This window comes from Eleutherodactylus coqui, chromosome 1 (assembly GCF_035609145.1).
Source record: "Eleutherodactylus coqui strain aEleCoq1 chromosome 1, aEleCoq1.hap1, whole genome shotgun sequence".
Lineage (NCBI taxonomy): Eukaryota > Metazoa > Chordata > Amphibia > Anura > Eleutherodactylidae > Eleutherodactylus > Eleutherodactylus coqui.
In genome coordinates this window covers 148,152,527-148,165,413 of record NC_089837.1, presented here as the reverse complement: position 1 = coordinate 148,165,413, position 12,887 = coordinate 148,152,527, and the positions used below count along the sequence as shown (strand labels likewise).

At 49.6% G+C, this 12,887-nt stretch overlaps 1 protein-coding gene across 5 annotated transcripts in view; it reads right to left on the bottom strand.

The window, feature by feature from the left end:
• The window catches only part of ATP11B (ATPase phospholipid transporting 11B (putative)), a 106,774-nt gene extending 94,557 nt beyond the window's left edge, over positions 1–12,217 (bottom strand). For all 5 annotated transcript variants that reach the window (XR_010792656.1, XR_010792655.1, XM_066601582.1 and 2 more), the window contains exon 1: positions 12,023–12,217. Coding sequence is in view for 3 of the 5 variants with exons in the window: in XM_066601582.1 (XP_066457679.1) it covers positions 12,023–12,073 (51 nt within the window). In the remaining 2 variants the exon portion in view is untranslated. The remainder of the gene's footprint in view (positions 1–12,022) is intronic.
• Positions 12,218–12,887: the final 670 nt, after the last annotated feature.

Sequence of the window (12,887 nt, the reverse complement as noted above, 5' to 3'; positions counted from 1 at the left end):
GCACCCCAAAGAGGAAAACAAGAACAAACAAAGGTATGGGTGAATGAAGTAAGGAGGCTGTCTTGTGGGGGGTGGCTTCGTTTATTCGGTACCAATTGAATTTAGGCATTTCTTTTCTTGACGTATACCGTGCAATAATAAAATAAGTAGCAAATAATGAATTTTAAATTAAACTCTATCAACTTCATTTTTTTGTCCACTCCAACTGCTTGGTCGCTTGCTTTGGAACACAAAGAGCGATATTTAAAAAGGGATAAACAGTTGGAGACCGACCTGCTCGCTGCAGGATCATTACCTTAATGAGCAGATTGCTGCAATCTAAGACGGCGCATTAGAACCCGCTCTCTGAAGGGACCTTACACGCGGGCCGGAATTAGGAAGCACGATGCACCCAAGTCCACAGCTGCAGAGTTCCACGCCAAAATAGTCAGGTCCAACTGCGGTTTTACCGCAGCTTGCGGTGCGTTATGCATCCTAATTCCAGCCACGTTAAAGGTCCTGAACGCTGCCAGGTCAGCTTTCACAACATGTTCTAGTACACGCCTGCATCTCCCACGCATTAGAGGACACCAGTCTATCACGTATAAATCCACCATGTGCTGGTTTTGGAGGTGGTGGCACACGAGAGACCTGCACAACGTGGAGAATGTCTCCACATCGCTTGTAGATATAGGGGCGGTGTAGGGCTCCAGAAACAGTCCTCCCAGCCCACTGGGCCAATCGCATATAATATGCATTCGGCAAGGGAGAAATAAAGCTCTTCATTTTGATGGTATACCTGACACATGGTGGACAGCAGAGTAACTGTTGAAATGCTCAGTTCTTCAGTGTTTTAAATGGTGTTGGCAGGTTTACGGGTGAAAAACTGGTGACGGGTTCCCGTTAATGCTTTACTTATAAGTCTACATTGTGCCATCCCTCTGTTATTCCTCCTGGAAATGAGTGACTAAACCAAGTACAGGGTGTGCCCCTACACTCAACACTGTGCAAACAGTGGCGAGTGCGGGACAGCCTATTGAGAAGGGAAAAAGTCATGGTCCTTTTAGACGAGCCGTTTCTCGTCACCGCTAACTCGTTTGCAGCCTTTTTAGACAGGCAGATCATCGTTGAGAATCGCTCACTACTCGCTCAGTGTCCGCACTGCTATGTAATGCACAACGAGAAGTGAGTGAGCCAACAAGGATTTTTACACTGGCTGCACGATGAACAAGAAGAAAATGATTGTCGATCGGTCGTTAGCTCGCGTTTTAACCGAACGATTAGTGTTCATTTTCACTTGTTTGAACTAGAATTGTTATATATTTTATGAAAAAAGTGCATCTATGAACTAAAACAGACATGTTCAAAAAGGCTAAGAGCTTGTTTAACCCCTTAACACTATAGGACATACCGTTACGACCTGCATCGCCAGGGTATGTATAAAGGGAGATCACCCAGTGGCAACAGCTCCGGTAAACCACGCGGCTCATCGGAGCTGTTAACCCTTTAAATGCTGCGATCATTTCTGACAGCGGCATTTAAATTCCCTGGACGATGTTCCGAGGTCTCGTACACCCGGTTTGCCGTGCGGGTGTCATAGCAGATGAAGGCCTTCTGAAAGGCTGCAGGGCTGTCACAGTAGAATGTCAAGCTATGCTCATGGGGTGGCTTGATAGACTGCCTGCCCGATCGCAGAATGATGTAATGCTATAGCATTACATCATACTGCAGGAGACATCAAAGCATCGCAAGTTTTTGTTCCCTCTGGGGACTAAAATCAAAAGTAACAAAATAAGATCAATAAAGCTTTACTAATCATTTAAGAAAAAAAGGTTATAAAAGTTTGAAAAAAAACAAAACCTTTTGCCATATTTATAATAAAAGAATCTAAATAAAAGAAAAATACATATTTGGCATCGCTGCGTCTGTAAAATTCTGCTCAAAGTAATGCATTTTTTTAGTCACCCTCTCTCCAAGAAAAAAAAACCCAATAAAGTGATCAAAAAGTCGTTTGTATTCCAAAATGGTACCAAAGCAAAGTGCAGGACGACCCGTAAAAAAAAAAAGAAAAAAAAAGGGAGTCCTCGTACAACTATGTTGACAGAATAATTAAAAAAGGTTATGATTGTCAGAAGATGGCGGCAGAATAGAATTTTGAAAAATTAAATGTCTTTAAAAAAATGTTGCAGTTTTTGGCCATAGAAACAAGACGCACCCAAAGATGGTGGAATTTTGTGTCTTTTTTTCTTCATTTTATTCCACTTAGAATTTTTTTTATGTTTTTCAGTACATTTTATGGTGCACTACATAGTACTATTGAAAAACACAACTTGTCCCGCATGAAATGAATGATTAGTGGTCGACGTTCAGTCATTAGCTGCCTTTTCTCTAACTTAAACACTTTTTTGAATAATATTATTCAGGCTAAGGGCTCTTTTCCACGAGCGCATATCAGCCGTCCGTTTTCACAGATCCCATGGATCCCTATTTCTGAGATGTAAACGCCCGTCCAAACCAATATAGCGACGGGCGTTTTTACGTTGAGCCCAAAAGATAGTCCTGGAACTATCGTTTGGGCCGGAATACGTCGGCTGCTGCATTGGCTCCTATGGGAGCCCATGGCAGCGGCCGTAGGTGGGAGTTTAGGAGTGTGAGTAAGGCTAGGGTCACACAGGGCGGATTTGCCGCGGTTTTGCCGCAGCAGATCCGCCCGCGGCAAAACCGCCCGCGGCCGCTAAGCCCGGGATTAGCCAGCCATGTGGACGAGGTTTCTCAGAAATCTCGTCCACACGGGACGGCTAATCCGCTGCGGTAAATCCGGTTGAAACCGCGGCTGCGGCGGCCGCAGCCACGGTTTCAAAAGAAGCAGCATGCTCATTCTTTTTTGCATTCCGCTGCGGCCGCGCTCTCCTCTATGGGAGCGCCGGCCGCAACGGAAGAGCAAGCGGCCGGACCGCTTCAAAGCCGCCGCGGCTTAAACCGCGGCGGCTCTGCCGGCGGAGATCTCGCGGTTTTTGCTGCGGCCAAACCGCGAGATTTCCGACGGCAATCCGCCCCGTGTGACCCTAGGCTAATTGTTCATCAGTATTTAGCGCCCGTGCAACACTCCTCCGTATAGCAACTGGTCCGCCTGCATGCTGAGGGATGTGGTGTCTATACCTGCCGTGTATTTTGTATCAGTATACCAGTAAGTATGGCCGCTGTTGGCAGCAGTCACATGTCCTGGTCAGCAGCAAACAGGAAGAACAGAGGGGTTGTAAAGCAATTTTAAGTTGTGGGAAAACCCCTTAAGGCTGGCGTCACACAGAACGGAATTCCAGCGGAATGACCGCACCGAAAAACCGCAAGAATTCTGCTAGAAAAGCGCAGCTTCAAAACCCACGGCCTTTAGCTGCGGCTTTTGGAGTGGTTTCACCGTCAGCATTCTGCCGCGGCTTTCTCTAACCATACAGAGGCCTCTGCGGAAACCAAAGAAGAATTGACATGCTGCAGAATTGAATTCCGCGTCGCATGTCAGTTTTCGTGCAGCTTGGCCGCAATGTGTGGAAGAGATTTTTGCAAAACCTTGTCCACTTTGCTTGCTAATTCCGGGATTAGGAGCCGGGGCAAAATTGCCGTGCGGACTTTCCGGACGGAAATTCCATGGCCATTCCGCCGCGCGTGAACCCAGCCATAAGGTTCTGTTCGGATTTTCGTTCCCCTCCCCCCCGGCCACACATGAAGCATACATCCCATCAAAGATCCTGTCCTTTTTTTGGACATAAGAAGGCTTATACTGTAAGTTTGCAGCAAGTTTTCAAAGTTTCATGTTTTTTTCCTGCTTGAACAGAGTGAAAGGGAAGGAACACCCTGCGGCTCTCACAGCATCATTTTTGCTTGGATGATTTTCAGACAAAGGCACCGAGATTCCAGAACTTGAAGGGCCATTCCAGGGAAAAACGTCTATATTTTCCCCAGGGTACAACCGGTATACAGGTGATATTGGGACAGATACTTACCACCCCCTTCATTGATTAGAGCCAGCCCCCTATGACCACCATTGTGACTAGCTGAGTGCTTCTGTGTGCTGCCACTTCCTCCATTCATTCCTATACAGGCCACAAAGTGTCATAGGAAGGAAGAGAGTCAGTGACTTCTGGTCTGCAGGAGGATCCAACTGCTCCCGTGGGACGATGGGAGAGGAGAACTGTCTCATCAACCAGGGGATTGCCAAGTTATGTTATCAGTCCTGATGTGCCCTGTATGCCAATTGTACCCCAGGAAAAGGATAAAGTTTCATTGGAGTAGTCCTTTATGGTCGGCTCACAGAAGCGTATGCGTATAACGCAGTGTTTTACCGTTGTGTGAGCCGGCGTTTCACTACGCACCGCACTGATTTTGGACAGTGCATTATATCTCACGACGCCGTCATGCGCAGTCGTCCGCTTTTTTTTAAACTTCCGGCTGCCGCTTAACGATGCATATAAACGCCGCACATATGCAATGTAATTACATATGTACAGCATTTATTACGCGCCTTTTTGGTTTGTGAAGTGTCTAAAAGCAACCTGTAAATACTACGTTATAGAGAATGGCAGGTCCCACTACCAACTTACCCACCATTCCCTAAAATCCAGGCCCAGAGGAGAAACACATCAAAATACTCAGCAAGCCGAGCCGTCCTGGACTCCTCCCCCAGCTTTATAACCAGGGCCAGAGACTATCCCAGCGTTGGGCTTGCCGTGTATATAGAGGGAGTCGTCTAGTATAGTAAGAATTTTTTATTTTAGTTTTTTACGGATTACTGAAATTTGAGTGAGCAATGGGGCTGGTCAGCTAAAAACGTAAGTTTGTTGTGGCCAATATGTGAAACAGAAGAAGTGAATAAGGAATAAATAAGTTTACGGTCGCTTAAATCGCCGCAAGAAAATCACATCGTTACGCGATTTTGTGTCGCTACAAAGTCGCATGTGGTGCTACAAAGTTGCGCTATATGCTATACATACTGTATGCAGTTATAGGACGCCTCTGTATGGCTCTTTATTACAGGGATATTCCAAATGAAGAGTCTTATTATATAAGTGAATGTTAAATCAATATAGATACATTTACAGGAAATGATCTTCGCCACACATGTATGGCAGGAACAAGTAAAGTGTTGAACACCTCCGAGGTGGAAAATATTTCTCATACTGTACTACAAAACCTTTTACGTTTCTGTTTTCATTGATATCAATTTTATGTATCTAAGGCTTCATGCCCACGGCCGTGGCAGACTCAGTCAGCGAAATATCACAGCAGAGTCCAACACGGTGCCCCTCAAAGACCACTACTAAAGTCCTGTCTGATGCGCCAGAGCGCATGTGCAGTACAGCGCATGACACGCCGGCGGGGATGCGTAATCATGCGAAGTATTGCGTGACAAACACCTTCTATTCACTACTACATTTAAAGGGGTTGTCCCGCGCCGAAACGTTTTTTTTTTTTTTTAAACCCCCCCCCCGTTCGGCGCGAGACAACCCCGATGCAGGGGTTAAAAAAACAACCCCCACAGCGCTTACCTGAATCCCGGCGGTCCGGCGTCTTCATACTCACCTGCTGAAGATGGCCGCCGGGATCCTCTGTCTCCATGGACCGCAGGGCTTCTGTGCGGTCCATTGCCGATTCCAGCCTCCTGATTGGCTGGAATCGGCACGTGACGGGGCGGAGCTACACGGAGCTACACGGAGCCCCATAGAGAAGAGGAGAAGACCCGGACTGCGCAAGCGCGGCTAATTTGGCCATCGGAGGGCGAAAATTAGTCGGCACCATGGAGACGAGGACGCCAGCAACGGAGCAGGTAAGTATAAAACTTTTTATAACTTCTGTATGGCTCATAATTAATGCACAATGTATATTACAAAGTGCATTATTATGGCCATACAGAAGTGTATAGACCCACTTGCTGCCGCGGGACAACCCCTTTAATAGCTGTGAAACAATGCAACGGATTTCCGCTGCGTGAAACGCAGCAGAAATCCGTCCGTGGGCATTAGCCCTAAGTGTTAATAAGGGCTCATTCCCACGACTGTATACATGAACCACTGCATGGGTCCCGCAGCGTTTTACCGCTCTGTGTGATGGCGGCAGAGCCAGCAGTATGACGGCAAGTGCACTGCGCATGAAGGGAGAAGGGACTTGTTATTTGTATAGTGCCAACTTATTCCGCAGCGCTTTCAGGTAATTATTACTCCCCACCAAGCTGGATACTTAATTTACAGACCTCGGAAGGCTGAGCCAACCTGGAGCCGACTACCTGAACCATGCAGGGACTGAACTCACAACCTTCAGGTCATGAACGAGTGCTTTAGGACTGCAATTCTGCTGCCTTAAAAAAAAAAAAAAAAAAAAAAAAAAAAAAAAAAAAAAAAATCACACTGCGCATGATAGATTGCTTTAGATACACAGAGGCCACAGCGTATCTCACACAATCCATCATGTGCAACGTGACTTTTTTATTTCCTGCACTGTCTCATAGCGGGGGTGCGTACGTATCGTCGCCCATATGTAATGTATTGTGCATGGACGCTGCCCATAAAAAAAGACTAGGTCTCACGCTGCGTGGTACACGGAGAAATAGAGCATGCTGCCATCTTTTACACGCAGTGTAGATATGCTAATGTGCATGGAGCAATGAAAATCCATTCCCTTTCATGGATTCCATTCATTGTCTATCACGTACGTTAATATGCGATGAAAATACGGTTGTGTGAATGAGCCCTTAACGTGGGTTAAGGCCCATTTAGACAACAATTATAGCTCAAAAGATGTCGCTCAAGCGACTTTTGAGTGATAATTGTTGTCATTTACAGCGCAAGATGATCGCTCAAGATGAGCGATCACCTTGCGCTGCCAGCGGAGGAGGCAGAAGACAAGCGGGGTGTCCTGGCTTGTCTTCGGCATCAAGCTCTTCCCTGATATGAGCGCCCGGCTGTTATACAGGCGAGCGCTCGGAGCGGAGGATACAGAAGACAAACCGGGTGTCCCCGCTTGCCTTCTGCATTCAGCTGTTTTCAACACTGAACGCCCAGCTGTTATACAGCCAAGTGCTCCGTGCCAGGTATGGAGAACAGAGCTGGACCGCTCTGTTTTTTGTACTCAGCCTGTTATTAGGGACAGGATACAGCTGAAACAATCGTATCAGCTGTATCCCGCTGTGAATCCCTGATAAGGCTCATTGTTGTCTAAGCAGGCTGAAAGACGACGATGTGCGATGGCATAACAAAAACTGTATGATGTCAGTGCAGTTACACACAACGATTATCACTCATAAGACGGCTTTGAGCGAATTCTGAGCGATAATCGCTGTGTCTAAATGGGCCTTTAGAAGTGTTTCAAATGGGGAAGATCATTTGTAACAATCGTGTGTATATATAGCAAGGTTTAAGTGTCCTATAACTCTATGTTCATCTATGCCCCCCTTTATCAGAAGCTTGATAACTAGGATGTGGAAGAGCAATAAAAAGTGTAAACCAATACTGATACTTTGTGTTCCATCTAATGATTATATTCTCCTACCACTGATGGACAATCTGATGTTACCACTCAATCCAGTAACTTTATCACTTAACCTCGGAGTCGTGTATGAAGGCATTAGAGGCATTAGAGGTTCGGCTCACGGCCCCTGCATTCCCGCTCTAAGGGGTCCTTCCCACTTGGGATAAAAATCATGCAATTTTTGCGATGTGAGATCGAGTTAAAGCGCTGAATTAGGAAACCAACGATTTGTGATGTTTTCACTCCTACAATGTGGAGTGGGGAAAAAAAGTTGCGGAATGTCTGATCTTTCTGCCTACAGAGCCTCCTTTTTATCACATCGCAGAGCACGAGCTTGTGATACGCGTACAACATGTGTCGCAGGAACAAAGATGCCAGTCTGCCGCAGTAGTTACTCACGGCAACAATCCCAATCACCAGTGTGAAGGAGCCCTTATGGCCACAGACGAGCCAAGTCTCCAGAGACATGATCTCACCAGAGCAAGTCAATACAGCCCAAAATGCTCCAATTATCCAGTACCGACTGGCAAGCACAGGGTTAGCAGACTCGGTACGGCTCCATTCAATCGCCTGCGACGAGATCTGCTCAAACGTTTTAGGCCGGTCAGTGTTAATCTTGCAGTGACAGTTAAATGTCATGACGTCACTATATGTCAGGGGACGGTAAAACACTCGCAATCCCAACGTATATAGTTACATCATTTAGCAGGAAGACCTACAATTTGTGGTATATGGTGGAGCGCAATAAACAAGGGTCACATGATCAGGCGACAGAAGTTGCTAAATCCTCTTACAATGACAGACTGGCCCATCACTACTAGTAGTGCCGCCACGCAGGGGGGTATACAGCCCATCACTACCAGTAGTGCCGCCACGTAGGGGGGGTATACAGCCCATCACTACTAGTAGTGCCGCCACGTAGGGGGGGTATACAGCCCATCACTACTAGTAGTGCCGCCACGTAGGGGGGGGTATACAGCCCATCACTACTAGTAGTGCCGCCACGCAGGGGGGTATACAGCCCATCACTACTAGTAGTGCCGCCACGCAGGGGGGTATACAGCCCATCACTACTAGTAGTGCCGCCACGCAGGGGGGTATACAGCCCATCACTACTAGTAGTGCCGTCACGCAGGGGGGTATACAGCCCATCACTACTAGTAGTGCCGCCACGTAGGGGGGGTATACAGCCCATCACTACTAGTAGTGCCGCCACGTAGGGGGGGTATACAGCCCATCACTACTAGTAGTGCCGCCACGTAGGGGGGGTATACAGCCCATCACTACTAGTAGTGCCGCCACGTAGGGGGGGTATACAGCCCATCACTACTAGTAGTGCCGCCACGTAGGGGGGGTATACAGCCCATCACTACTAGTAGTGCCGCCACGTAGGGGGGGTATACAGCCCATCACTACTAGTAGTGCCGCCACGTAGGGGGGGTATACAGCCCATCACTACTAGTAGTGCCGCCACGTAGGGGGGGTATACAGCCCATCACTACTAGTAGTGCCGCCACGTAGGGGGGGTATACAGCCCATCACTACTAGTAGTGCCGCCACGTAGGGGGGGTATACAGCCCATCACTACTAGTAGTGCCGCCACGCAGGGGGGGTATACAGCCCATCACTACTAGTAGTGCCGCCACGCAGGGGGGTATACAGCCCATCACTACTAGTAGTGCCGCCACGCAGGGGGGTATACAGCCCATCACTACTAGTAGTGCCGCCACGCAGGGGGGTATACAGCCCATCACTACTAGTAGTGCCGCCACGCAGGGGGGTATACAGCCCATCACTACTAGTAGTGCCGCCACGCAGGGGGGTATACAGCCCATCACTACTAGTAGTGCCGCCACGCAGGGGGGTATACAGCCCATCACTACTAGTAGTGCCGCCACGCAGGGGGGTATACAGCCCATCACTACTAGTAGTGCCGCCACGCAGGAGGTGTAAAGCCCATCACTACTAGTAGTGCCGCCACGCAGGGGGGTATACAGCCCATCACTACTAGTAGTGACGCCACGCAGGGCGGTATACAGCCCATCACTACTAGTAGTGCCGTCACGTAGGGGGGGTATACAGCCCATCACTACTAGTAGTGCCGCCACGTAGGGGGGGTATACAGCCCATCACTACTAGTAGTGCCGCAACGTAGGGGGGTATACAGCCCATCACTACTAGTAGTGCCGCCACGCAGGGGGCTATACAGCCCATCACTACTAGTAGTGCCGCCACGCAGGGGGCTATACAGCCCATCACTACTACTAGTGCCGCCACGTAGGGGGGTATTCAGCCCATCACTACTACTAGTGCCGCCACGTTGGGGGTTATACAGCCCATCACTACTACTAGTGCCGCCACGTAGGGGGGTATACAGCCCATCACTACTAGTAGTGCCGCCACGTAGGGGGCTATACAGCCCATCACTACTACTAGTGCCGCCACGTAGGGGGCTATACAGCCCATCACTACTAGTAGTGCCGCCACGTAGGGGGCTATACAGCCCATCACTACTAGTAGTGCCGCCACGTAGGGGGCTATACAGCCCATCACTACTAGTAGTGCCGCCACGCAGGGGGGGTATACAGCCCATCACTACTAGTAGTGCCGCCACGCAGGGGGGTATACAGCCCATCACTACTAGTAGTGCCGCCACGCAGGAGGTGTAAAGCCCTTGACTGCTAATAGTGCCGCCACATAGGGGGTAAACAGCCCATCACTACTAGTAGTGCCGCCACATAGGGGATATACAGCCCATTACTACTAGTAGTGCCGCCACATAGGGAATATACAGCCCATTACTACTAGTAGTGCCGCCACGTGGGGAATATACAGCCCATTACTACTAGTAGTGCCGCCACGTAGGGAATATACAGCCCATTACTACTAGTAGTGCCGCCACGTAGGGAATATACAGCCCATTACTACTAGTAGTGCCGCCACGTAGAGGTTATACAGCCCACTACTACTAGCAGTGTCGCCACGTAGAGGTTAAACAGCCCATTACTACTAGTAGTGTCGCCACGTAGAGGTTATACAGCCCATTACTACTAGTAGTGTCGCCATGTAGAGGTTATACAGCCCATTACTACTAGTAGTGTCGCCATGTAGAGGGTATACAGCCCATTACTACTAGTAGTGTCGCCATGTAGAGGGTATACAGCCCATTACTACTAGTAGTGTCGCCATGTAGAGGGTATACAGCCCATTACTACTAGTAGTGTCGCCATGTAGAGGGTATACAGCCCATTACTACTAGTAGTGTCGCCATGTAGAGGGTATACAGCCCATTACTACTAGTAGTGTCGCCATGTAGAGGTTATACAGCCCATTACTACTAGTAGTGTCGCCATGTAGAGGTTATACAGCCCATTACTACTAGTAGTGTCGCCATGTAGAGGTTATACAGCCCATTACTACTAGTAGTGTCGCCATGTAGAGGTTATACAGCCCATTACTACTAGTAGTGTCGCCATGTAGAGGTTATACAGCCCATTACTACTAGTAGTGTCGCCATGTAGAGGTTATATAGCCCATTACTACTAGTAGTGTCGCCATGTAGAGGGTATACAGCCCATTACTACTAGTAGTGTCGCCATGTAGAGGGTATACAGCTCATTACTACTAGTAGTGTCGCCATGTAGAGGGTATACAGCCCATTACTACTAGTAGTGTCACCATGTAGAGGTTATACAGCCCATTACTACTAGTAGTGTCGCCATGTAGAGGTTATACAGCCCATTACTACTAGTAGTGTCGCCATGTAGAGGTTATATAGCCCATTACTACTAGTAGTGTCGCCATGTAGAGGGTATACAGCCCATTACTACTAGTAGTGTCGCCATGTAGAGGGTATACAGCTCATTACTACTAGTAGTGTCGCCATGTAGAGGGTATACGGCCCATTACTACTAGTAGTGCCTCCATGTAGAGGGTATACAGCCCATTACTACTAGTAGTGTCACCATGTAGAGGTTATACAGCCCATTACTACTAGTAGTGTCGCCATGTAGAGGTTATACAGCTCATTACTACTAGTAGTGCCTCCATGTAGAGGGTATACAGCCCATTACTACTAGTAGTGTCGCCATGTAGAGGGTATACAGCTCATTACTACTAGTAGTGCCGCCATGTAGAGGGTATACAGCTCATTACTACTAGTAGTGCCGCCATGTAGAGGGTATACAGCCCATTACTACTAGTAGTGCCGCCATGTAGAGGTTATACAGCTCATTACTACTAGTAGTGCCGCCATGTAGAGGGTATACAGCTCATTACTACTAGTAGTGCCGCCATGTAGGACTCCCTCACACATACTGCATGAAGTGCTGCCACAAAGTTGTACAACTCCCCCTACAGCCATTACCATCACCGCCACCTGCCCCATTCTCGCCCCACAACACACACCAGCTATGGAAACTAAGTTGCCAGGACGGGCTGAGATTGCGGCCTAGCCCGATCCCCGGTCTATCCTGCGGAGCTACCCCGGATCCCTGCGCCGAGAGCGGTACAAACTCCAGCCACCTACCAGCTGCTGCCACAGCCAGCGCACGGGGAAGCAGTCCCGCCAGGAATCCATCGCCGAGCGGCGCCCAGCCTCACCGCGCCAGCATGGCCATGAGGGGAAAGACGTAGAGTTTGGCGGTGACTTCCCCGCTGTGAGACCGACCCGGTCAGTCGGCTCCTTCCGCGGTGCGCGTCCACGACAGCAGCAGAGGACGGCGAGGCCGCGCAGCCGGGGTGAAGCCGAGGAGGATCCCGCCCAATGCTGGTGGCGTCATGAGCGCCGTGTGAGGCGGGGAGCTCCGGCCCGCTGCGGTCAGCCGGTCGTGAGAGGCTGCATCCCCTGTCACCTCATAGGAGTGATGGCGGCAGGGTGGTCTGCCCCGCAGTGGGCAACTTACCTCCTCCTGTAGACAGTCTGTCAGCCCGTGTGTTAGCAAACAGCAGAATATAAAGGTGTGAGGCGGCAGAGAGCTATCACTGAGGCGTCGAAGCGCTGTCGCTGAGGCGGCGGAGAGCTATCCCTGAGGCGGCACAGAGCCATCGCTGAGGTGACAGAGAGCTATCTCTGAAGCGTCGCTGAGGCGGCAGAGAGCTATCCCTGAGGCAGCGGAGAGCCATCGCTGAGGCGGCGGAGAGCCATCGCTGAGACGGCGGAGAGTCATCTCTAAGGCGTCGAAGCGCTGTTGCTGAGGCGGCGGAGAGCTATCTCTGAGGCGGCGGAGAGCCATCTCTGAGGCGGCGGAGAGCCATCCCTGAGGCGTCGAAGAGCCGTTCCTGAGGCGGCGGAGAGCCGTCGCTGAGGCGTCGAAGCGCCGTCGCTGTGGCGTCGAAGCGCCGTCGCTGAGGCGTCGAAGAGCCATCGATGAGGTGGCGGAGAGCTATCCCTG